Below are 20,087 nucleotides of genomic sequence, written 5' to 3'. Positions count from 1 at the left end.
TTCTCAAACTCATGGCTGTGCCCACCTGGGCAAGGTATCTCAGATATTATCTAATTATATGCTGGTCCTTGTACTATCCACTCGGTCGCCTTGTGAGTCTGTTTCATGGCTGGCTCTAGGCAGACCCAACTTCGGTGTTGGGTGGACTTCATTCCAAGGCCGTGCCAATCAATGTGGGCCCAGAATGCAGCAACAGGATACCTCTTGTCCTACTCGGGACTCAGATACTGGCCAATTGTCGACTTGAACTCCACCCCAACCCCATTATTCCGCATGTGGTGCTGAAAATGGAAACAATGCGGGCCATGTGTTGGCTCCAAGAGCGGCCCGGCCGTTGAACGGCTGCTCATCGTTGGCCCCTTGGGAAGCGGCACAGAGATATGATAGATAAAAATAGAGCCAGTTGCTGCAGCCTTCAGGTAGCCGAGCTTGGACCACGCACGTATTTAAGCAGCCTGATGCCTGGAGTGGTGTTGGCTGTCCGATGGCCCGTATCCATTTCAAGGCAAGATTAGTCATTCAGTACCATCCATCATCAATCACCCACAACATTTGCGCCCGAATCCCATCCCTTTCCACAAGCATCATCAAACCACCCCATCACGGTTGTGTTCTAGCTGTTGCATAGCATTCTGCCATCGTCGATTACATAAGAAAGCTGCTCAAGAGGAGCCTGGGCTTTCAGGTCTTCAAGCAGACTGCCTTTATTCCCCCTCCGCCCCCCGGCAGCAAATCCACCCTTCGCATTCTCGGACGAAACCCAGTCTCAACATGTCCGTTGAAGACCTACGCAAGAACATGGCCAAGGCCAACCTCGAGAAGCAACGTGCCGCCAACCAGGACAGCCGAAGCCCGCTCGAGGATCCCAAGATCTGGGAGGCGGCTCGGAAAGCATTCAACTCTGGCTGGAGGCAGCCCGAGCCCCGCTTTTACGTGATCATCTCGCCCGACAGCCTGGTCTCCACGCCCGAGAAGCTGCAGCAGATCGCCAAGATGACATCGCCCCCGAAGGTCATCAACACCACATACACAGGCCTCCATGGAGGCAACCCCGAAGCACCACAGATGCGGAGCGACGGGAAGCCGCAGAATGTCAGTGTCTGCGCGATTGGCCGGAAGGAGCTTACGGAGATCAGAAGCAAGACGGAATGTGTCATGTCTCTGCTGGCCTTGATCAACGGGCAACCCAAGGGGGCTATCCTAGTAAAGGGGCTCAAGAAAGTTCAGGCGAAGTGAGGGGGCGAACTCGTGGGCAGTGACCGAAACAACAAATTGTGTCTGGATGCGCGCAGCAATGGGGACCAAGGCAGATAGTACTTTCACCTTCAAGCATCTTGATTAATGGACTAGGAAATCCACACCACGTATCACGTTGAGACGGCCTTTATCTGCCTAGGTGTTAATGCTTTCATGATAGACCGCTCAAAGTGGTTTCGTTTCTAATCCCCAGACATATGAAACGCATGTGGCGCCTTCATACAAGTGGTAAAGCTCAAGACCTTGCGTTTCTTGGGGGGGGGGGGGAAATAAAAGACAACGCCAACGGCAGTGGAGAGAGACACCTCGTACTAAATAGGGGAGGGGATTCAGATTGAGAGATCAAGATCTAACGGTCCAAACCCACCAAATTACCACTCAGAAAGACAAAAGCGCAAAAGGGACCCTGGTAGGGGGGAGGAAGCTCCTAAACAGGAACCAGTTTCAGACTCTCCGAGAGGTCCCGTTTATTTATTAAAACGGCGTTTCAACCCCACGGCCACCCTCAGCCTTCAGAACAACCCCACAGGGTTGGACTGACTTTCAAATTGAGAAGAACGCCACGGCAAGACCCTCGAAGGCAAAAAGTGGTGCGGTGAATACAAGGTGGTTGTAAAGGTCTGGGTGCTCATTCATACTTAAATAGTGACCCTCTCTGGCTCACCAAAGCACGTTATGGTTCACATTTCCGGGACGCCTTGTTCGACACGTGTAGTTAGATTAGACAGTTCTCGATCTGCATTCTTCGAGTATACACACAACTTTTACGTCCGTATCGATAACCCAGATATATGCCTAAAACCACACCCAAAAATCCGTGACAGGTTATAAGGAGATCGGATATTCGCATCCACAAAAACAGAGGGCACCCGCATAAAAGACTCACTGCCTACCAACCTAGGCAAGTAGATGCAGCAAATAAGAGATGGAGAAGATACAGGATAACTGAACGAGTTAAATTTCCCAGATTAACACTAAACCAGTTATCTTACAGGAGGCTATCCTGTAGGAGATTGCCCCAGAGAAGGTGGTCCTACACTACACCCTCCGTTTTTGCGCGTGCGAATCCCTGATGTCTACAAATGAAACGTTATACCCGACAAATAGCCCTGCTTTTCCTGAGAACAAGTCCGAACAGTCTGAACAAGGACACGCCCCCTCCCTACAGCTCCTTCTCCTCGCCGCCGTCGGCGGCCGAGGTCTCGTCGTCCGAGTACTTGGTGACGGGGTCCTTGGCGGCGCTCTTGATCTTGGCGAGGAACTTCTCTGCGTTCTCGGGGTCGCCCTGGAACAGGTGGTCGGCGACCATGCGCTGCGGGGTCTCGCCGAGCCACTGGAACAGGGAGAAGTCGCGGAACTCGTCGGCGCGGAAGACCTCGAGCATCTCGACGGGCTCGTCGCCGATGTTCTCGACAAAGTGGCCCATGTTGCGCGGGACGATGCCGACGTCGCCGGGGACGTAGTCAAAGGTGCGGGCTGTGCCCTCGGCGGCGAAGATGGTGATGCGCGCTCGGCCGCGGATGAAGAAGTTCCACTCGTCGGCGTTGGGGTGCCAGTGCATCTCGCGCAGGGCGCCGGGCTGGATGATGGCGTGGGCGGCGGCCACGGTGGTGGAGATGGGGAAGTTCTTGGAGTCGGTGATGCGCACCTCGCCGCCCGAGGTGACGATGGGCTCCTGGGCCAGCATCTTGTGGGCGAAGTTGTACTTGGACTTCTTGATGTTCTTGCCGGTGGGCCTCTCGTCGTCGATGGAGCCCGGGTTGGAGCCCTGGAAGATGTACTTCTCGCCCTCGGGGAGGTGTGCGAAGACCTCCGGGGCGAGGTGGAAGTTCTCTGCGATGACCGACTTGGGCGTGTGGGCTGAGGTTTCGTGGGTTAGCAAGTTGGGGTCTGGCAAGTAGGGGGTGCTGGTGAGCACTCCAGAAACTTACCGAGCCAGTCAGTCAGGATGAAAGTGCTCTCCTCAGAGAAGCGGCCGTCGTCGAAAACAAGCAGGAACTCTGTGCCGTTGGGGCTGAGGCCCTGCAAGCTGTGGGGCACACCGCTGGGGAAGTACCACAGGTCACCCTTCTCGAGATCCTCAATGAAGTTGCCGCCCTCGTAGTCGAGCGCAGTGACACGGACGGATCCGTCGAGGACGTAGGCCCACTCGGCCTCCTTGTGCCAGTGCAGCTCACGGATGACGCCCTCGCCCAGGCGCATGTTGACGGAGGCCAGCTCACTGGAGGTGGGCAGCTCCCGGACGGTGGTCTGGCGGGTCCATCCCCCTTCCTGTTGGCAGGGGCAAGCAATGTTAGCTGGCTGTTCAGAGCTGGGGGTCGGCCACCAGACGTACCTCGATTCTCACGTGGGAGTCGGCAAAACTCCAGCGCATGTTGGCCATGTTGCCATGGTCGGTGCTTGGTGGCCGGACCAAGTCTGGGTTCTGGCGAGAGCGCTCCGGGTTCCATGGCCCCAGGACCGAGGCGCCCAGGCCATTGCGCCACGGCAAGGGGTCGAGCTCGTCCTTGACGGGGTCGACCTTGCCGTCATATGGGTCGCGGAAATCCGGGGTATATGGGTTCTGCTTGGAGGTCTTCTTGCTGGTCAGGAACTTGTCAGGCAGCTCGAGGCCTGCCTGGAGACGCTGCTGGGGGGAGTCCCGATGTGGCACGGCATTCGACAGGGCGGCGAAGGCCACCACGAGAAGCTGTGGGAGGAGCATCTTGTGTGATGATGTGTGTTTATGTATGTAGTGAACTTGATCGCCTGCGAGTCAAAGTGGGGTTACAACCAAGTGCTGAGTATGATGCAAGAGGAGAAGATAAGGTGTAGTGATGGGGTAGGGTAGAGAAGGTGAGGGGAGTGGTGTACTTGAGGAAAAGCAGAGGCGAGGATGCCAAAACAAATACTCCAATAGTCAATCCCGAAAAAAACGGTTGGACCTTAAGGGACGGGTGCATGTTCCTCTTTGGACCAGGGCATGGACTTTGTGGTCTGGGATGTCGACTAATAGCGTCACCATTTCCGTGCCAGCTTGGGTGCTTGCAGCAGATGCATGTACCTTGTGCATGTAACTCTTGCATGTACCTTGCAGGGGGAGCTCCAACCTGCCAACCAGGGCCACCCAAAGCTGTTGTCGACAGGGGACCGACCCACCCGAGGGCCCCCAACTCCCCAGAGCTCCAAGCTCCAAGCCCTCCTGGCACTTGTTTACCCCTCCCGTTTCAATCCATTACATGTACAGTAGGTACAAGTCGCACCTGCCTTGCCTTCATCATGCCATGCCCAGCCTTGCACTGCCAGCCTGCCAGGCCTGCCAACTCTCCGAGTGGGACCAGGACGGCAAAGACGGGAGGCAGATGGCTAAGCTTTCGCTTGTGCCTGTGCCCACGCACGGTTTCTCCCCGGGACAAGGACGTTGGCCAAAACCACCCCCACCACGCCTGCCACGCTCGCTCGCGCCATCCGCCAGCCATTTCGTTTCCTCCTCGACCAGGACTGCAACCTCATTTCTCCTGGCCCTTTTTAGCCCCCGGCAGAGTGTGACCACATTCAATGGTTCATGTCGGTTGCCCTGTCGGCCTGTCAGAATGACCACGCGAGCAACAACAACGCCGACGGAGATGGTGGCGTGCAACCCTTCGAGTTGCCGAGACAAGACCGAGCTCGAGCGAGCCCGTCCGGTTGGAGGAACGGCCCCTAGCCCTCTGCCTCCCAGTCGAGCTGCGACTGCCGACGCCCTGAAACAGGCCTAGCACGTCCGAGAGGCCCTGTCGAGCTGGCAGGCTGGGTGTGCTGCTATTTCCAGAAGCCACAGGACAACAACAGCCCGTCGCGCCAGAACAGAAGGGGATGCTCGGTGTGTGCAAGCTGCCAGGGTGCAAGGTGCAAGGTGCGGGGGAGGCAGAAGGACGATGCGCCCTTGTTGGTAGATCGCAATCGCGGTGTGAGAGATATAGGCCATCTCGACTACGGACATCAGATGACTGAGCTTTGTGCTGGTCCGCGGGCAGCACAACCTGACAACCAAGCGCCACCCACCTGAGCGCACCCGCCTGCACCAGCCTGCATGGCCAAGCAGCCAAGCCGTGACGGCCGCCCAAGAAATGATTGTCGCCCAAGACCCGGCAGACCGGGAGGGCTGGTCGGGGGGGCAGCAAGGCAGGCAAGGCAGGCGATGACACATCCTTTCTGCCCCTTTCAGGGCTGCTCAGCCACTTGCCCACCGCGACTCCAATCCCCAACAAGCACGGACGAGGACGAGTGCCGGGTGCCGCGCCGCCCAATCGAGCCGGAGCTGGGATACACTTGCGAGCAGAGCGATGGATGAAGCAACCTCTCGGTCGTCGTCCAGCCATTGCGAGCCGTCGCTGTGGTTACAGCAGCAAAACGCAGCGCCGGGCCAAGTCCTTGGGTCCTGCGACAAACCGCCGAATCGCAGCGCATCTTTTGTGTGCAGTCCAGATCCGATCTGATAACTCTGGGCCGCGCTATATTAGCATCGTCGAGGGTTTTGAAGGGGAAAAAAAGCTCCATCCCCCCATGTCCCCGGCCCAACGGCCCCAACGGCCTATCTTGCTGCTTGGTGCTGCTTCGTCCGAGTACTTTCTGCTAGCTTGCCACTTGCAAGCTTGTCCTCTGCTGGTGCTTGTGCTCACACACCCCTGCCATGCCTGTCTGTCTCCCCGGGCAAAGGCTGGCGCAGGGCCCCGCAGTGACGCCAATTCGACCCTCGGCGCTCACTCTCACTTCACACAAGCACCCCGGCGAGTCAGCGCTCCTTCATACTAATAATACTGTCTGACCGTCCGGGGGTCCAACGACGACGTCCCCCGTCCGCGAGCCGTGCCTTGTCCGAATTCTCACGTCTCATCTGCATGTGAAGAAGGGCCTCTGAGCTGTTCAACTCAAGTCTGTCATCGCCAGGTTGCGACATCATCCCCCTCACACCCTCCTCAGGAACAAACCCCCCAAAACAGCCGGACAAGATGAGCTCCGTCAATGGGTACGGCACTGCTGGGCCCGGCGCCACCAACGGTCCCGCCCGCCAGCGTGCCGGCCACAATGCGACCGACGAGGAGCAACCTCTGCTCAACGGCGTCGGCGCGGCGCAGAGCGGCAGCTCCAAGTCGCTCACCTCGCGGCTGCGCAAGGCCGCCGGCGCAGAGGTCAGGCGCGACTGGGCCGACGTCGTGCTCATCTTCTGCTACATCATCACGGGCATGCTGGACAGCTCGGCCATCTCTGACTGGGGCTCCTTCGTCTCCATGCAGACAGGTAAGCTGTTCACAAACACGATGCATCAAAGCACAGCACCACAGCACCCACCACCACCGCCTTGGTCCCCCAACCCGAGCCCATAACCTCAATCACCCACCCGCCTGCTCGGACCCGAGAGAGAGTGCATCACCGCTAACCCCCACAAAACCCAGGCAACACCGTCTACATAGGTCTAGGCCTAGCAGCCCCGACGGAAGGGACCCGCTGGATAAAATCAGGCACCTCGCTCGGCTTCTTCTGCATAGGCTCCTTCTTCTTCAGCCGCTTCCACAGGCACTTCGGCCCCAAGCGCCGCGCGACCCTGATCGCCTCCTTCACGCTGCAGGCGGCCCTGTGCATCGCCGCCGCCTCCATCGTGACCTTTGGGCCCGGCGCCGGGGGCAGCGGCAGGCCGGACAGCAAGGACGCCATCACCTGGGACGTGCTGGTCCCCATCGCCCTCGTGGCCTTCCAGGCCTGCGGGCAGGCCGTCACCTCCCGCGCGCTGAAGTACAACGCCCTCACCAGCGTCGTGCTCACCAGCATCTACTGCGACCTCTTCAGCGACGCGGAGCTGTTCCGCGCCGCCAACCCCGAGCGCAACAGGCGCCTGGGCGCGCCCTCCATGTGCCTCGCCGGCGCCGTCCTGGGGGGTCTGTTTGCGCACTCGCGGTTCGGCATCGCCGGCGCCATGTGGACTGCTAGTGCCATGAAGGTGTTTGTTGTTGTTGTCTGGCTGCTGTGGCCTGCTGAGGCGGTGGAGGAGGATTAGGTTGGTGGGCTGGGTTGGGTCGGGTCGGGTCGGGACAGGACAGGACAGGAGATGAGAGCAGAGGGGGGCGTTCTTGGTGGGTTCTCTCGTATCGGGTCGGGCCGTGTGATGGTGCGTTCGTCGGATCGAGAAAAGGGGGGGGGGGGCGTAAACGGCTGGCTGGCTGGGAGGTGGGAGGTGGGAAAGGGGAGTTTCTTGAAAACGGGTTGGGTTGGTTGTATGGCAATGATACCAGGGTAGAAATAACCTGACTAGGTTACGGCTGCTTGCTTTCTTGTCCGGCCTTCGATGATATCTACCGTGTGTGCCGTGCGTGCAAGTGTCACTCACAGCGCCCAGGATTCTCTTAGGTGTCTGTCATCCATGTTCATGAGCAGCGATACGATTATTTATGTGGCGATGAGTCCGGCGCCTTCTGACCTCTAACAAAGCCTACCAATACCCGGCGGGTCACCTTCATCTAACCCCTGATATTGAAACAGACCAAGAAACGCGCTGTGGTGCGTGAGCCCGGTGCTTTCCTGAACCCACTGGCCATGATTACGATACATGTAATCATGCTCTCCGCCGAGCGACCGATATCACCGACGCCCACCGCTGTGCTGTTTTTGCCCTTCGCTATCTATGCAAGTCTTACTCTTCTGACTTGTAAATGGTATTTCCCATGCTGAATCCCGATACTGTTGGCTTGGCGAGACCTCGTACAAACAAACCAACACAGGGTAGCCATGCTTGTTTACGACATACCTTCACGCCCGCTGGGTAATAACACGCCAATAAGTAGTCCCTGGACCAGACCACACAACCCCGAAAAAAGTCAGTCATTCACTCATTAACCACAGTATGCACAAGGCAGCCCGCAGCGCCCTGGTCCAGCCCGTCCAGCAGCGCCTCGTCCTCGGGGCTCAGCTCGAAGCCGAAGACGTCGCCGTTCTCGCGGATGCGGCCGGGGTGGTGACTCTTGGGCAGCGACACCCAGCCCTTCTGCACGGACCACCGGACCAGGACCTGGCTGGGCAGGACGCCGTTGCGCGCCGCGATGTCGCAGAGGGTTCGGTTGCCGGCCTTTTCGTTCCTGGCGAGGGGGGAGTAGGCCTGCACGACGATGCCGTTGTCGCGGCAGTACTGGACGATCTCGCGCTGCTGGTGCCATGGGTGTAGCTGGGGCGGTTGGGAGGAACGAGTTAGCCTTTTTGATTTTGTTTTTCCTTGGTGGTCTCGGCATTGTGGCGAAGGAAAGGGGGAGGGGGTGAGGAAGAATGCATCTCTGCACAGCAACTACGGCTGCAGCAACTACGGCTGCAGCAACTGCAGCAGAAGTGTCTGTCCGTCACAAAAGGGGCCCGACGCACCTCGATCTGATTCACGTGCGGCGGCCAGACGTTGCCGACGCCCTTGAGACCCTCGATTTGCCCCTTGCCAAAATTACTGACCCCGATGGCCCTGGCCTTGCCCTCGTTGTACAGCCTCTCGAGGGCGAGCCACATCTCCTTCGTCTTTGCGTCGTCGACGTTGGGCGAGTGGATCAGGAAGCAGTCGACCCAGCCGCACCGGCCGCACCGGCCGCACTGGTCAATCTTTTTGACGCTCTCGATGCACTTGTTGTAGGTGGCCTCAGGTGTGTCCCCCGGCTCGAGGATCTTGGTGGTGACGAAGATGTCCTGCCTGTTGAGCCAGGACTTGCGTATGGCCTCGCCCACCTGTGCCTCGTTGCCGTAGTACTGCGCCGTGTCGATGTGGCGGTAGCCGGCGTTGAGGGCGGAGGTGCAAGCCCAGAAGGTCCACTCGGGCAAGGTGAGGTAGGTCCCCAGGCCGAGCTGGGGCATGTCGGTGATTCTTCTGGTGTTGGGGATGCGGACGGAGTTGGGCGACTGGGGCGGCATGTTTGAGCCTGCTTCAACAGGCTCGTCGACGGTTGGGGTGGTCGAGGCCATTTGGGTTGGTTGGGCCGTGGTGGTGGTGGTGTCCCGACCGCCTTTGGATTAGTTAGTGTGGGCGGGTAGGGCGTGTACCTGCGCGGTATGAGATGTGAGGCAACGATAATGTGTGTGTGTGTGATGATGCAGGCGATTGGGGAGTGTGGGGGTGATTGAGCCAGCAAGCAGTCGAAAGTGTGGATGCAGCATACCAAAAACAAGACGGGGGAGATTCACTCTTGCGCATGGCCTACATGTTGACCTGCTGCCTCCTTCCTCCCACAAGCAGGCGTGCCTGCTGCGATTTCACAAGGGGAGGAGGGAAAGGAGGGGCAGCAGCAGTTGCCAATTGCGGGTATGCGAATCATTGACTGGCGTGGGTTGGTGTGGTTTTGGCTGGGCAGCCCTTACCCAGTGCAAACAGCATGACCTCATGGACTGGCAGACTGTGACTGGCCTTTTAGTTCTGGACCGGCCCGTCGACAGGGGGAAAGGGGAGCAGCAGTTGCCACTCGCCACCTTAGCTGCCACCAGGCAGGCCAGGCTAAGATAGGCCCGACACCGTCCCAAAGTCCCGTGGTCTAGAAGCCCATCGGCCCAAGCCCTCACAATGCACCCACCTCGAGCTGGGGGGAGGTCCGGGGGTTGCCAGGAGGGCACGAGGGCAGGGTGGTTGCCTCTCCCTATCAATCCCATTCAAGACTGACTGCCGCCTTCCCGTCTGTCCGACTTCAACGTTGACGCCGTTGACCATCGTGAGCAAGGCAAAAGGCAGCAGCACATGACATGGGTGGATGCCCGTGAGCGCATCCATGGCCCAGTGCTGTGACGTGCTTGACTGCTACCGCACCCGAGACAACACCACCGCCGACATCGACGCCCTCAAGCCCCGAGGAAAAGGGCCCTCGCCCATGATCAAGAGGGTGCGGTTCAACGTCCATGCTTGGAGGCCGGACCCAGCACCTGCCAATATGGCACAGGTCGATTCGGGCCTCAATTATTTCATATGCACCCTGGGCGAGGCCGCCGCGTGGAACGTTCATCACCCACACCCCTTTCACACCGTCAACCACCTTATCGACGAGCAGGCCGAGGATCTGAGACAGCGACCTGCCGTCAACTTCCCAGGCGGCTGCTTTGCCGAGGACGGGAGGGAGATCAAGTCGGGTGTGTGATGAAGCATTTCTCACCCTGGCCCTGACTAACCCCTTTCTAGATTTCACCTATCGTGAGCTGAGGACATACTCCCTGGCCACAGCAGCACGTCTGCGCCGGAGACTTCAGGTCTCGGATCGGAATGCCTCAGGCACGGTTGGCCTGCTCTGCTCGAGCACTCCCGAGTTCATCCTGACGTGGCTGGGCCTCCTGCGACTGGGCATCTCCGTCATGGTCCTGGCGTACGTGACATGTACTCCATCCGCAGCCGAACACCACTAATCGCCCAGGTTTTGCAGTCCCCAGCTAGAACGCTCGGCTATAAAGCACCTATGTTCAACATGTAATGCCTCGGTCATCTTTGCCGACGCCAGAAACTACGACAGGGTCAAGCGCTTGAGAGACGGTAGTCTTGCCATCAATATCAGCAACATACTCTACAACCTCAAGCCTGAGAAGATACCTACAAATGTAGTCTCACCTGCCAAGCCCAACGACATAGCCTACCTGTTCCACACCTCAGGCACCTCTTCCGGCCTTCCAAAGCCCATACCACAGTCTCATCACGCTGCAGTTGGCGTGCTCCCTCGTCTTCCAGGCGGCGGTAGCGCTGCCACATTTTCCACAACGCCTTTATATCACGGCGGCATCGCCGACTGCTTCCGGGCATGGGCAAGCGGAGCTACTATCCATCTGTTCCCTGGTACTCAGCCCCTCACATCCACCAATGTCCAACGGGCTGTCAAACGAGCCAACAGTTACCTCGCCAATGCGTGCCCAGTCAAATATTTCACCAGTGTTCCATATATCCTCCAGATGCTCGCAGGCGACCCGGCTGACCCCGAGAATGAGTCGGGCTTACGGCTTCTGCAAGAAATGGACCTGGTCGGCGTCGGCGGAGCTGCCCTGCCTGCCTCGTTTGGTGATTATCTCGCCTCAAAAAATGTTAAACTCGTTTCGCGCTTCGGAAGTGCAGAATGCGGCTTTCTGCTTTCCTCGCACCGGGATTACAGCGCCGACCGCGGGTGGTCCTACCTTCGCGCGGACCTGGATCTGCAGCCGGACTACTACGACTTTGAGCCACAACCAGAACAAGAGGGCGAACTGCCTTTGTTTGAGTTTGTCGTCAAGCCAAAGTGGCCACACCGTGGCAAGACAAATCGTCCTGATGGTTCCTTTGCCACGTCGGATTTGTTCGAGCGGCACCCAACGATTGCGAATGCGTGGCGCTATCACAGCCGGGCGGATGCGCAAATAACCCTTGTAAACGGTAAGAAGTTTGACCCGTCTCCGGTGGAAGGCGAGCTACTAGCATCAGACGTGGGAAAGAGGGTTTTGCGCGATGCCATGATTTTTGGAACTGGCCGAGAGATGCCTGGGGTTCTTCTGTTTCCTAAGAAGGGGACTAAATCCGACGACGATGATCAGATCGTCGAAGAGTTGTGGCCCACTGTCGAAAGGATGAACGCGGAAACACAAAACCATGCACGCCTGGCCAAAAGAAGCATAGTCGTCGTCAGGTGGAAACACGGCGAGATACCACAGCTGCCAAAAAGCAGCAAAGGCACTATCCTGAGAGGACAGGCCGAGAAGATGTTCGCAAAAGAAATTGAGCTGGCGGCCGACCATGTTCCCGAGGCCAATGGCAGGAGAACAAGGATACCCGACAGCAAAGTTATGGAAGAGTTGGGCCTTCTCTTCGACGACATTGTGGGTAGACACATCGACCCTGGAGCTGACCTCTTCGCGCAGGGTGTCGACTCCCTCGCCTGTTCACGTCTTCGCAAGTCCATCTCCAAGGTTTTGTTTCCCGACTCTGATATATCGTTACCATTGAACGTCATTTATGACCAAGGTTCGATAGAACGCTTATCAAAATACATCCTGCGGTGTCGGGTGTCCGGGGCGGCGATACCAGATGGTCTTAATGAGGAGGACCCAGATGAGCAGCTCATGTTGGACCTAGTGGAGCACTATCGGCGGGAGATCCATGCACCCGCGGGCTCGTTTGACCACCAAAGGGACCGCGTTGTTGTTTTGACCGGGGCGACCGGGGCGCTCGGAGCCCATATTCTGGAAATCTTACTTCAGGACCCCAAAGTCTCGCGGGTGTACTGTCTCGTGCGAGCCGGAAGTCCAGAGCAAGCCCAAGCGAGAATATTGGAGTCACTTCGGTCTCGCGACCTGCTGTTGCCCTCGAACGAGATCGGCAACGGCTCGAAACTGATCTCACTCCCATGCAGTCTCCAAGACGATAAGCTAGGGCTCTCGGGCTCTGAATGGGAAAGGATAGCCGGCGAGGTGACGCTGATCATCCACTCGGCTTGGTCAGTGAACTTCAGCCTCAAGCTCAGATCCTTCCAGGACCAACTCAGTGGCCTGGTCAACCTCCTCGAGCTACGCAACTCAACGCGCAGGTCCGCGGCACGATTCGTCTTCATATCCTCTACAGCAGCCGTCATCTCCGGGGCCAAAGGCGACCGCCCGATTAGCGAGATGCTGAGCTGCGAGCCAGACGACGCCTCGCCCCTGGGGTACTCGCGGTCAAAGTGGGTGGCAGAGAACATCCTCGCCTCGGCCAGGGTGAGCGGCAGCTTTGTGACCCCGATACCATCGAGCACCTCGGGCCTCCCCTCGCCCGGGATCGCAGAGGAGAGGACTCCGATCATCATCATCCGGGTCGGGCAGCTCTGCGGGAACACCCGGACCGGCGCGTGGAACGCGGCCGAGGCGTACCCCATCATGCTCTCGTCCGCGCGCGTGTCGGGGTGCCTGCCCGACCTGCCCGGCGAGGCCCTCAGCTGGCTGCCCGTCGACACCGCCGCGCGCTCCGTGCTCGAGATCGCGACCTCGCCGCCTGAGCCGCCGGAGCCGCCCCGCGCCCCCGGGCAACGCTACTCGCAGACCCGGTCGCAGCACTTGCACAAGACGCCCGTGTACCACGTGCTCAACCCGCACCAGGAGCCGGAGTGGGGCGAGATGCTGGGTTGGATCCGCGACGGCGACGGAGGAGGGGGCCAGGAGGAGGGGGCCGGCGCGGTCAGCATCGTCCCCGCGGCCGAGTGGGTGGAGCGGCTCGAGCGCGCGCTCGAGACGCGGGACCACCCGGCGCGGGCGCTCCTGCACCTGTGGAAGGCGGCGTACGGAGGCAGGCGCGGGAGTCTTGGAGGTGGTGTCGGGGAGGGCTCGGCGGCTGCGACGGCGCGGTTTGATACGCGGCGGACGGAGAGGGTCTCTGGGACCATGCGGGATGTGAGGCCTTTGGGGCGGGAGGACGTGGGGAGGATGTGGAGGTGGATTGGGGGGAATGTTTAGGGGGGTTTTGTGTGTGGGTGCGAGGATAGATGTTGCATAGCTGGGTACCTAGGTAGGTGGGTAAGGTGATTGATTACACTATATACGCGTGAATAGTTACATCTGGGTTGTGGTTTTGACAAATTTGGTCTTTGGGGTCTGTGATATGCTGACTTTGTCGTGGAGCGATGGCGACGGCTAAATATGCCATGTCATAGATGCCACACTTTATGGTGTGCCTTGTGATCTGGGTTTCGTCTCTTGTCTTGTGGTGTGAATGGGTTGATACGTAGGGTATCGCCGTTCTCAAGTTGCTATCGGGCGAGGAGGGCATCACGTCTTCAGACTGCTGCCTGACCATGCCGCTAGATAAGAATACTGACAGGTGATCAATGTACTGATGAGTTCATGTTGTCCGGCTGAGAGGTGTATATGATCATCGTCACGTCCGAGTCTAATTCCACACAGCAGCTCGTTACTTCTGGTGGCCTCAAGACAACTTAAAGAAATGGCCTTATCTTGCATGGCTTGACAACTATGGAATGCTAGACGAAAGATTTCTCTAGCTTGACAGCTGGGGACGGAATGTAGAGGCATTTGAAAGCCTGGACAAATCACATTAAACTTCACAGATACGACCCTCTTCCCGGAGAGCCGGAGGAACAGCACGTGGGGTCTACCTACAGCTCCGGTCAAGGCAAGCTGAAGTTTGTGATGGAGTAGGATCCAAGAACCTGGTAAGCCACACGAGGGGAACTAACAGTGCACTCGGTATCTACACACAGAACACAGTAGAAGGCACCCCGACTCGACGCTAGCAACGAGTCACTACGTCAACTGGAGGGCCCCACGGGGTTCTGGCCTATTTCCGCTTGGCACATGCATCAACCGGCGCTGTTGATAGGTCAATGGATGCACCCTCTACTGAACTTACGCATCCCAGGCTCAACTCCACCTCATTTCCCCAAAGCCAGGTACGAAATGCGCGGGACTGGGTTTGGGTAGTATTTAAGCACCACAGATCGCCAAGCATGGACAAGCTTTTTGGCACTCTTGGTCCCCAGGGCGCCATTTTGTTCGACTTCCGACAGCGCCTACGACGTCGCGGCTCAGGTTCACATTGTCAGGATGAAGACTGTCCAGTTCGCGTTCGCAGGGCTCCTGGCTGCTGTCAGTCGTGCGAGCCCGGTGACCAACTCGCCCGAGGCCGGCTCTACGACGTCGGATCGCTATCCTCCTTCGGCCAGTGAGTGCTTTAATCTTGTCCGATCTTCGTCTGATGTGGCCGTCTAGAAAGGCACAGCATTTCGGTACTCGCTGCTAATTCTTTCTGTCAGCATCCGTCAACAGTGAACTCTTCCCTGGGGAACCCGTCGTCGGATATCCCGGCACAACCGTCACTGGCATTGAGCCCGCTGCTGCGGAGACGGCGCCTTCTTACCCGTATAATGACGGGCCGGCCAACCAGTTTCCCCTCGTCGCCCCGGTGCCGCACGGCGAGTCGGAGTCGTCAGAGTTCGACATCAAGAAGTACTGGGGCAACCTGTCTCCATGGTACTCAGTCTCTTCTGCGGACTACGGCCTCCCGGATGCTAGCCCGCTCATCCCGGATGGATGTGACATAGTCCAGGTCCATCTGCTTTACCGGCACGGCGCTCGGTATCCCACGAGCGGCGCTGCCCCGGCACAGTTTGCACAGAAGATTCACAACGCCACCAAGACCGGCTTCAGCGCCTCCGGAGACCTGAGCTTCCTGGCTGATTGGACTTACAAGCTCGGCGCTGAGCTGCTCACCCCCTTCGGCCGGAGCCAGAACTTCCAGCTCGGCATCGAGTACCGCCAGCTCTACGGATCACTGCTCAACAACTTCACCGAGCAAGGGACCATCCCCGTGTTCCGGACCCAGTCGCAGGACCGCATGGTCAAGACCGCCAACAACTTTGCCGCGGGGTTCTTCGGCGTGCCCGAGTACCTCGACCAGGTCAACATCGAGATCATCGTCGAGGCCGCCGGCGTCAACAACTCCGGCGCGCCCTACGAGACGTGCACCAACGCCGACGTGGCCAGCAGGGGCTCCATCGGCAGCGCCGTCGCGGCCAGGTTTGCAAACAACGCGTTCAACGCCACGCTGGCCCGCCTCAACTCCCTGGTCACGGGCGTCACGTTCACGCCGGCCGACGCCATCTCCATGCTGCAGCTCTGCTCGTACGAGACCAACGCCCTGGGCTACTCGGCCTTCTGCGGCCTCTTCACCCAGCAGGACTACCTCAACTACGAGTACTACTACGACCTGTCCTTCTACTACTCCAACGGGCCCGGGTCCCCGGTCTCCGCCGCCCAGGGCAAGGGGTACCTGCAGGAGTTTGTCGCGCGCTTCACGGGGGGGTACCCAACGCCCGAGTCTGCCCTCAACGAGACGTACGACGACAACCCGACCTACTTCCCGCTCAACCAGAGCATCTACGCCGACGCGACGCACGAGGTCGTTGTTCTCGACACGCTGACCGCGTTCAACCTCACCGCCCTGTTCCAGGGCGAGCCGCTCTCGGCGGCGGGGAACAGCCGGTCGAACAACTTTGTCGCGAGCAAGGTCGTGCCGTTCGCGACGCACTTTACCGTGCAGGTGCTCGAGTGCCCTGCGTATCAGCCTACGAAGCAGATCCGTTTTATTGTGTGAGTATTGTCCGCCCATTTTTGGAGCCTCTCCTTTTCTCCCCGCTCCAAACCCTTCCTTCTTCTGCCAAGCTTTTGAAAGAGAGATATTCGGGCTTTGCCGTTCGCTGACACATCAGATAGGAACGACGCCGTGGTCCCTGTCAATGGCTCATACCCTGGTTGTGACTACGATGCGGACGGCCTTTGCTCCTTTGACAACGTCGTGTCTGTCCTGCAGAAGCGGATTGATGAGATTGACTATGACTACGACTGTTTTGGTAACTACACAGCGGAGGCGGGGCACGATTACAATGGTCGTGCTCCTAGATAGGGAACAGTGTAGAATACCAGGATATCACTGAGGGTCCTCGGCTCTCACTCATCATGGGTAATGGGATTATTCTCGCTTCATAGCATGCCAGCTCGTGTGACAGCGACATGTTATAGTGGTTTCGTTTCTAATCCCTATACATATAAAACGTGTATGGCGCCTTCATATAGTGGGAAACACTCAAGACCCAGGGATTCTTTTTTTTTTAAAAAAAAAAGAGAAGAGATATTTATATAGGAAAAAACGGCTAGTAAGGTAACCGGCCCACATTTAGACCACTCCTCTATTCGAACTATTTAAATTCACCCTTTTATATTAATTATCTACCCTCTTTATCCTCCTTTAATATACTTAATTTATTTATTATAATATAAGTATTTATTATTTTTAATATTTTTAAATTTATTTTATTTACTTATTTAACTTAAATTACTTTAATTATAATTTATATTCTTTATATATCTTTAATTTATATAAACTTTAAATTAAAATTTATTTTAACTTTTTACTTATTAATAAATGTTAACTTTATTAACTTTACTTTAAGTAATTTAACTTTTTATACTATTATATTAAGCTAATATTTACTTACCTAGTAATTATATCTATTTATTTAGTTCCTACTAACTACTTACTTAGTATTAATTTTTTTAAGTAACTCCCTTATATTTATAAGTACCTTTTAAGTTAGTACTAAAAGACCCTATAGTATGATTTCCTTCTTTAATTTTTAATACTTTTAGTATAAACCCCTTTTAGTACACCTTTTAGTACCCCTTTTAGCACTCCTTCTAGTACCCCTTTATCTTTACCTTTACCTTTACCTTTACTATTTAGTCTATATATATTTAGGTACTAACTAAGTATTTAGATACTAATTAAATATTAGAAGGCTAGAACTTAAAAAGGTAAAGGTAAAGACTATACTCTTTCTAACTTTCTAATACCCCTTTTAGCCCTTTAATACTCTAAACTTTTAGCCTTTTAGTATTTAATTAGTATTTAAACGCTTAGTTAGTATCTAAATATGTGTAGGCTAGGCGGCCTAGAAGGTGTACTAAAAGGCGTGCTAAAAGGGGTATTAAAAGGGGTACTAGAAGGGGTTTATACTAAAAGTATTGAAAATTTAGAGAATCCTAGTTAGATATATAGTTTTATATAGGCTCTATATATAAATTCTTATATTAGGTAAGTAGTTAAAAAAAACTAGGTAAGTAGATATAATTACTAAGTAAGTAGATATTAGCTCTATTATATTTAATTATTAATCTTTTTTATTATATATTTTTTTAACTTTTTAAAAAAGTAATTATTAAGTTATAATTAAATATATATTAAAGTAAAAATATTATATAAAGATTATATTTTTATAAATATTTAAATATTAATAATATTATTTTTATAATAATTAATATTAAAATAATTAATTTAACTTTTATTTTTATAAAGAAATTATAATTTATTTATTTATTATTTATTGATAATATTTAACTTTTAAAGGTTTTCAAATATTATTAATAAAAATAAACTTTATTTATAATAAAATATACTTTATAATAATAATAATAAAGTATTAACTCTTATATATTATTAGGAATAATAGATCCTTTAAATTTATTATTATAACCTTTTAGTTAAATAGTTAAAGTATATAACCTAATAGTAATACCCTCTATTATAATAATAAATCTAAGGGTGTAAATTCAAGCCCCTATGTTTAAAAATCTCTTAGGTTTTAATAAAGCTTCTTAAGTAATAAAAGGGTTAGATATTATTTAGAGTAATTATATAAGCCTTTACTTAATTAATAAATTTAAATAAATATACTTAATATCTTTTAGTTAACTAAATTATAAATCTTCTACCTTATTATACTATTAGAATTTTTAAGTTTATAATAAGAGTACTACTTTTTCTTTAAGTTTAAAGCTCTATAGAAGACCTTAAAAAGGGTAGTAATAATAAAGTACTAACTTTTATATACTATTAAGAATAATAGGTTCTTTAGATTTATTATTATAGCTTTTTAGTTAGATAGTTAAAATATATAACCTAATAGTAATACTTTATATTATAATAATAAAGGTTTATATCCTCCCTTTATTACTTTTTATATTATAAACTTTTTATTTTAAGTTTTAAAATAATATTATTAAATTTAATACCTTTAATAATATTTTTATTAATATTATAATAGTTTTTAATTGAATATTAAATATAATAAAAGTTTAAAAGATTAAATTAAAGTTTAATTATTTTTATTTTAAATTTATTAACCTTTATATAATATATTTAATAACTTTAATAATTTAAAATATTTAAATTTCTTATTAAAAAGTTTTCAAATTATTTTTATTAAAAGTAATAATTATAGTTAAAGATTAATTAATTAAATAATAAATATTTATATTTTAAAATAAATTAATAATATTCTTAAAGTAAATTAATTTTTAAATAATTAAGAATTTTATTTATAAATTTATTATATTAAAATAACTTTAAATATTTTTAATTATTAAAAAATAGTTTTTAAAATACTTTAATATTAATATATTTTTAAATCTTAATATTATTAATAATATTTTTAAAAACTATTTATATATTATTTTTATATATTATTATTAATAAATAATTATAATAAATATAAAGTTTTAAAAGAAATTTCTTTTATAAAATTAATATATTTTATATATAAATATAAAATAGTTATATATATTAATATAAAGTAATTTATATAAAGAAGTAGTTTAAATATAAGTTAATTACTTTATATAAGTATAAATACTCTTTAATATACTAACCTTAATTTATACTACTTACTTACTATATAAAACTAAAATTTATACTTATTAACTATACTTTTAATCCTTCTATTATTACTTTTAGTTTAGTAATTTACTATTTCTTTCCTCTTTATTACTTAGTGTTAGGGCTATAAGCTAAACACCTATAGGACTAATTAATAGGTTTATATACTCTACTTATCTTATTAGCCTAAGTAGTCTTTATACTTCTTATAATGTGGGATTATAGCTTTACTACTTCCTTTATATTATTCCTTAAATAACTTTAATTTTAAATTAATAATTCTTTATAAATAATTTAAGCCTTTTTTTATTATAAATTATAAGGACTATTTTAATTTAAAATTATTTAATTTTATAACTTAAGAAAGCTATAAAAATATTTATTTTAATTAAATCTTTATTTTTTTAATTAACTAACTATAATAGCCTATAAGATTATCAACCTTATAAGTAAGAAAGTTTAAAAGATCTTAAATAAAAGATTAATACTTTTATAAATATTAAGAATAATAATAAAGATAATAATAAATTTAAAGATATTAATAATAAAGATAATAAAATTATCTTTTAAAATACTTTAATACTTAATTTATATTAATAAATTTAATTTAATATTAACTAATTTAAGTAAATTCTATTTAATTTTAAATAGGTTTTAT

General features: G+C 51.5%; 6 protein-coding genes across 6 annotated transcripts; 4 read left to right on the top strand and 2 right to left on the bottom strand.

Moving 5' to 3' along the window:
• Nucleotides 1-771: 771 nt before the first annotated feature.
• KVR01_005760 (uncharacterized protein) lies at nucleotides 772-1,314 on the top strand (the record flags this gene model as incomplete). Its single annotated transcript, XM_044784365.1, has 2 exons — nucleotides 772-1,232; nucleotides 1,293-1,314. The coding sequence occupies 2 exons, from the start codon at nucleotides 772-774 to the stop codon at nucleotides 1,312-1,314; spliced, it is 483 nt and encodes a 160-aa protein (XP_044644563.1).
• Nucleotides 1,315-1,958: 644 nt separating this feature from the next.
• KVR01_006363 (uncharacterized protein) lies at nucleotides 1,959-4,193 on the bottom strand. Its single transcript, XM_044790343.1, has 3 exons — nucleotides 3,593-4,193; nucleotides 3,189-3,528; nucleotides 1,959-3,117 (listed from the first exon to the last, which is right to left on the bottom strand). Exons 1-3 carry the CDS (start codon nucleotides 3,959-3,961, stop codon nucleotides 2,420-2,422), a joined length of 1,407 nt encoding a protein of 468 aa, XP_044645166.1. The 5' UTR covers nucleotides 3,962-4,193; the 3' UTR covers nucleotides 1,959-2,419.
• Nucleotides 4,194-4,362: 169 nt separating this feature from the next.
• On the top strand, nucleotides 4,363-7,270 carry KVR01_005771 (uncharacterized protein; the record flags this gene model as incomplete). The annotated part of the gene is made up of 2 exons (XM_044784268.1): nucleotides 4,363-6,516; nucleotides 6,672-7,270. The coding sequence occupies exons 1-2, from the start codon at nucleotides 6,228-6,230 to the stop codon at nucleotides 7,268-7,270; spliced, it is 888 nt and encodes a 295-aa protein (XP_044644574.1). The 5' UTR covers nucleotides 4,363-6,227.
• Nucleotides 7,271-7,632: 362 nt separating this feature from the next.
• On the bottom strand, nucleotides 7,633-9,583 carry KVR01_005882 (uncharacterized protein). The gene is made up of 3 exons (XM_044790167.1): nucleotides 9,399-9,583; nucleotides 8,623-9,245; nucleotides 7,633-8,431 (listed from the first exon to the last, which is right to left on the bottom strand). The coding sequence occupies exons 2-3, from the start codon at nucleotides 9,202-9,204 to the stop codon at nucleotides 8,096-8,098; spliced, it is 918 nt and encodes a 305-aa protein (XP_044644685.1). The 5' UTR covers nucleotides 9,205-9,245; nucleotides 9,399-9,583; the 3' UTR covers nucleotides 7,633-8,095.
• Nucleotides 9,584-9,768: 185 nt separating this feature from the next.
• On the top strand, nucleotides 9,769-13,661 carry KVR01_005863 (uncharacterized protein). The gene is made up of 3 exons (XM_044794682.1): nucleotides 9,769-10,353; nucleotides 10,403-10,583; nucleotides 10,641-13,661. Exons 1-3 carry the CDS (start codon nucleotides 9,981-9,983, stop codon nucleotides 13,654-13,656), a joined length of 3,570 nt encoding a protein of 1,189 aa, XP_044644666.1. The 5' UTR covers nucleotides 9,769-9,980; the 3' UTR covers nucleotides 13,657-13,661.
• Nucleotides 13,662-14,639: 978 nt separating this feature from the next.
• On the top strand, nucleotides 14,640-16,779 carry KVR01_005787 (uncharacterized protein). Its single transcript, XM_044790448.1, has 3 exons — nucleotides 14,640-14,881; nucleotides 14,973-16,308; nucleotides 16,432-16,779. Exons 1-3 carry the CDS (start codon nucleotides 14,764-14,766, stop codon nucleotides 16,619-16,621), a joined length of 1,644 nt encoding a protein of 547 aa, XP_044644590.1. The 5' UTR covers nucleotides 14,640-14,763; the 3' UTR covers nucleotides 16,622-16,779.
• Nucleotides 16,780-20,087: the final 3,308 nt, after the last annotated feature.

This window comes from Diaporthe batatas (assembly GCF_019321695.1).
Source record: "Diaporthe batatas strain CRI 302-4 chromosome Unknown Contig00006, whole genome shotgun sequence".
Classification (NCBI taxonomy): Eukaryota; Fungi; Ascomycota; class Sordariomycetes; order Diaporthales; family Diaporthaceae; genus Diaporthe; species Diaporthe batatas.
This window is presented reverse-complemented; position numbering and strand designations above follow the sequence as displayed.

What these genes read in the sequence shown, in the direction of transcription:
- KVR01_006363 (XM_044790343.1), bottom strand. Translation starts at nt 3,961, where the DNA reads ATGCTCCTCCCACAGCTTCTCGTGGTGGCCTTCGCCGCCCTGTCGAAT. An exon ending in ACTCCCACGTGAGAATCGAG is followed by an intron (nt 3,529 to 3,592) that starts GTACGTCTGGTG and finishes CCCTGCCAACAG; the next exon opens with GAAGGGGGATGGACCCGCCA. An exon ending in CATCCTGACTGACTGGCTCG is followed by an intron (nt 3,118 to 3,188) that starts GTAAGTTTCTGG and finishes ACGAAACCTCAG; the next exon opens with CCCACACGCCCAAGTCGGTC.
- KVR01_005882 (XM_044790167.1), bottom strand. Translation starts at nt 9,204, where the DNA reads ATGGCCTCGACCACCCCAACCGTCGACGAGCCTGTTGAAGCAGGCTCA. An exon ending in CGCACGTGAATCAGATCGAG is followed by an intron (nt 8,432 to 8,622) that starts GTGCGTCGGGCC and finishes CAACCGCCCCAG; the next exon opens with CTACACCCATGGCACCAGCA.
- KVR01_005863 (XM_044794682.1), top strand. Translation starts at nt 9,981, where the DNA reads ATGCCCGTGAGCGCATCCATGGCCCAGTGCTGTGACGTGCTTGACTGC. An exon ending in CGGGAGGGAGATCAAGTCGG is followed by an intron (nt 10,354 to 10,402) that starts GTGTGTGATGAA and finishes ACCCCTTTCTAG; the next exon opens with ATTTCACCTATCGTGAGCTG. An exon ending in ATCTCCGTCATGGTCCTGGC is followed by an intron (nt 10,584 to 10,640) that starts GTACGTGACATG and finishes CAGGTTTTGCAG; the next exon opens with TCCCCAGCTAGAACGCTCGG.
- KVR01_005787 (XM_044790448.1), top strand. Translation starts at nt 14,764, where the DNA reads ATGAAGACTGTCCAGTTCGCGTTCGCAGGGCTCCTGGCTGCTGTCAGT. An exon ending in TCGCTATCCTCCTTCGGCCA is followed by an intron (nt 14,882 to 14,972) that starts GTGAGTGCTTTA and finishes TCTTTCTGTCAG; the next exon opens with CATCCGTCAACAGTGAACTC. An exon ending in AAGCAGATCCGTTTTATTGT is followed by an intron (nt 16,309 to 16,431) that starts GTGAGTATTGTC and finishes CACATCAGATAG; the next exon opens with GAACGACGCCGTGGTCCCTG.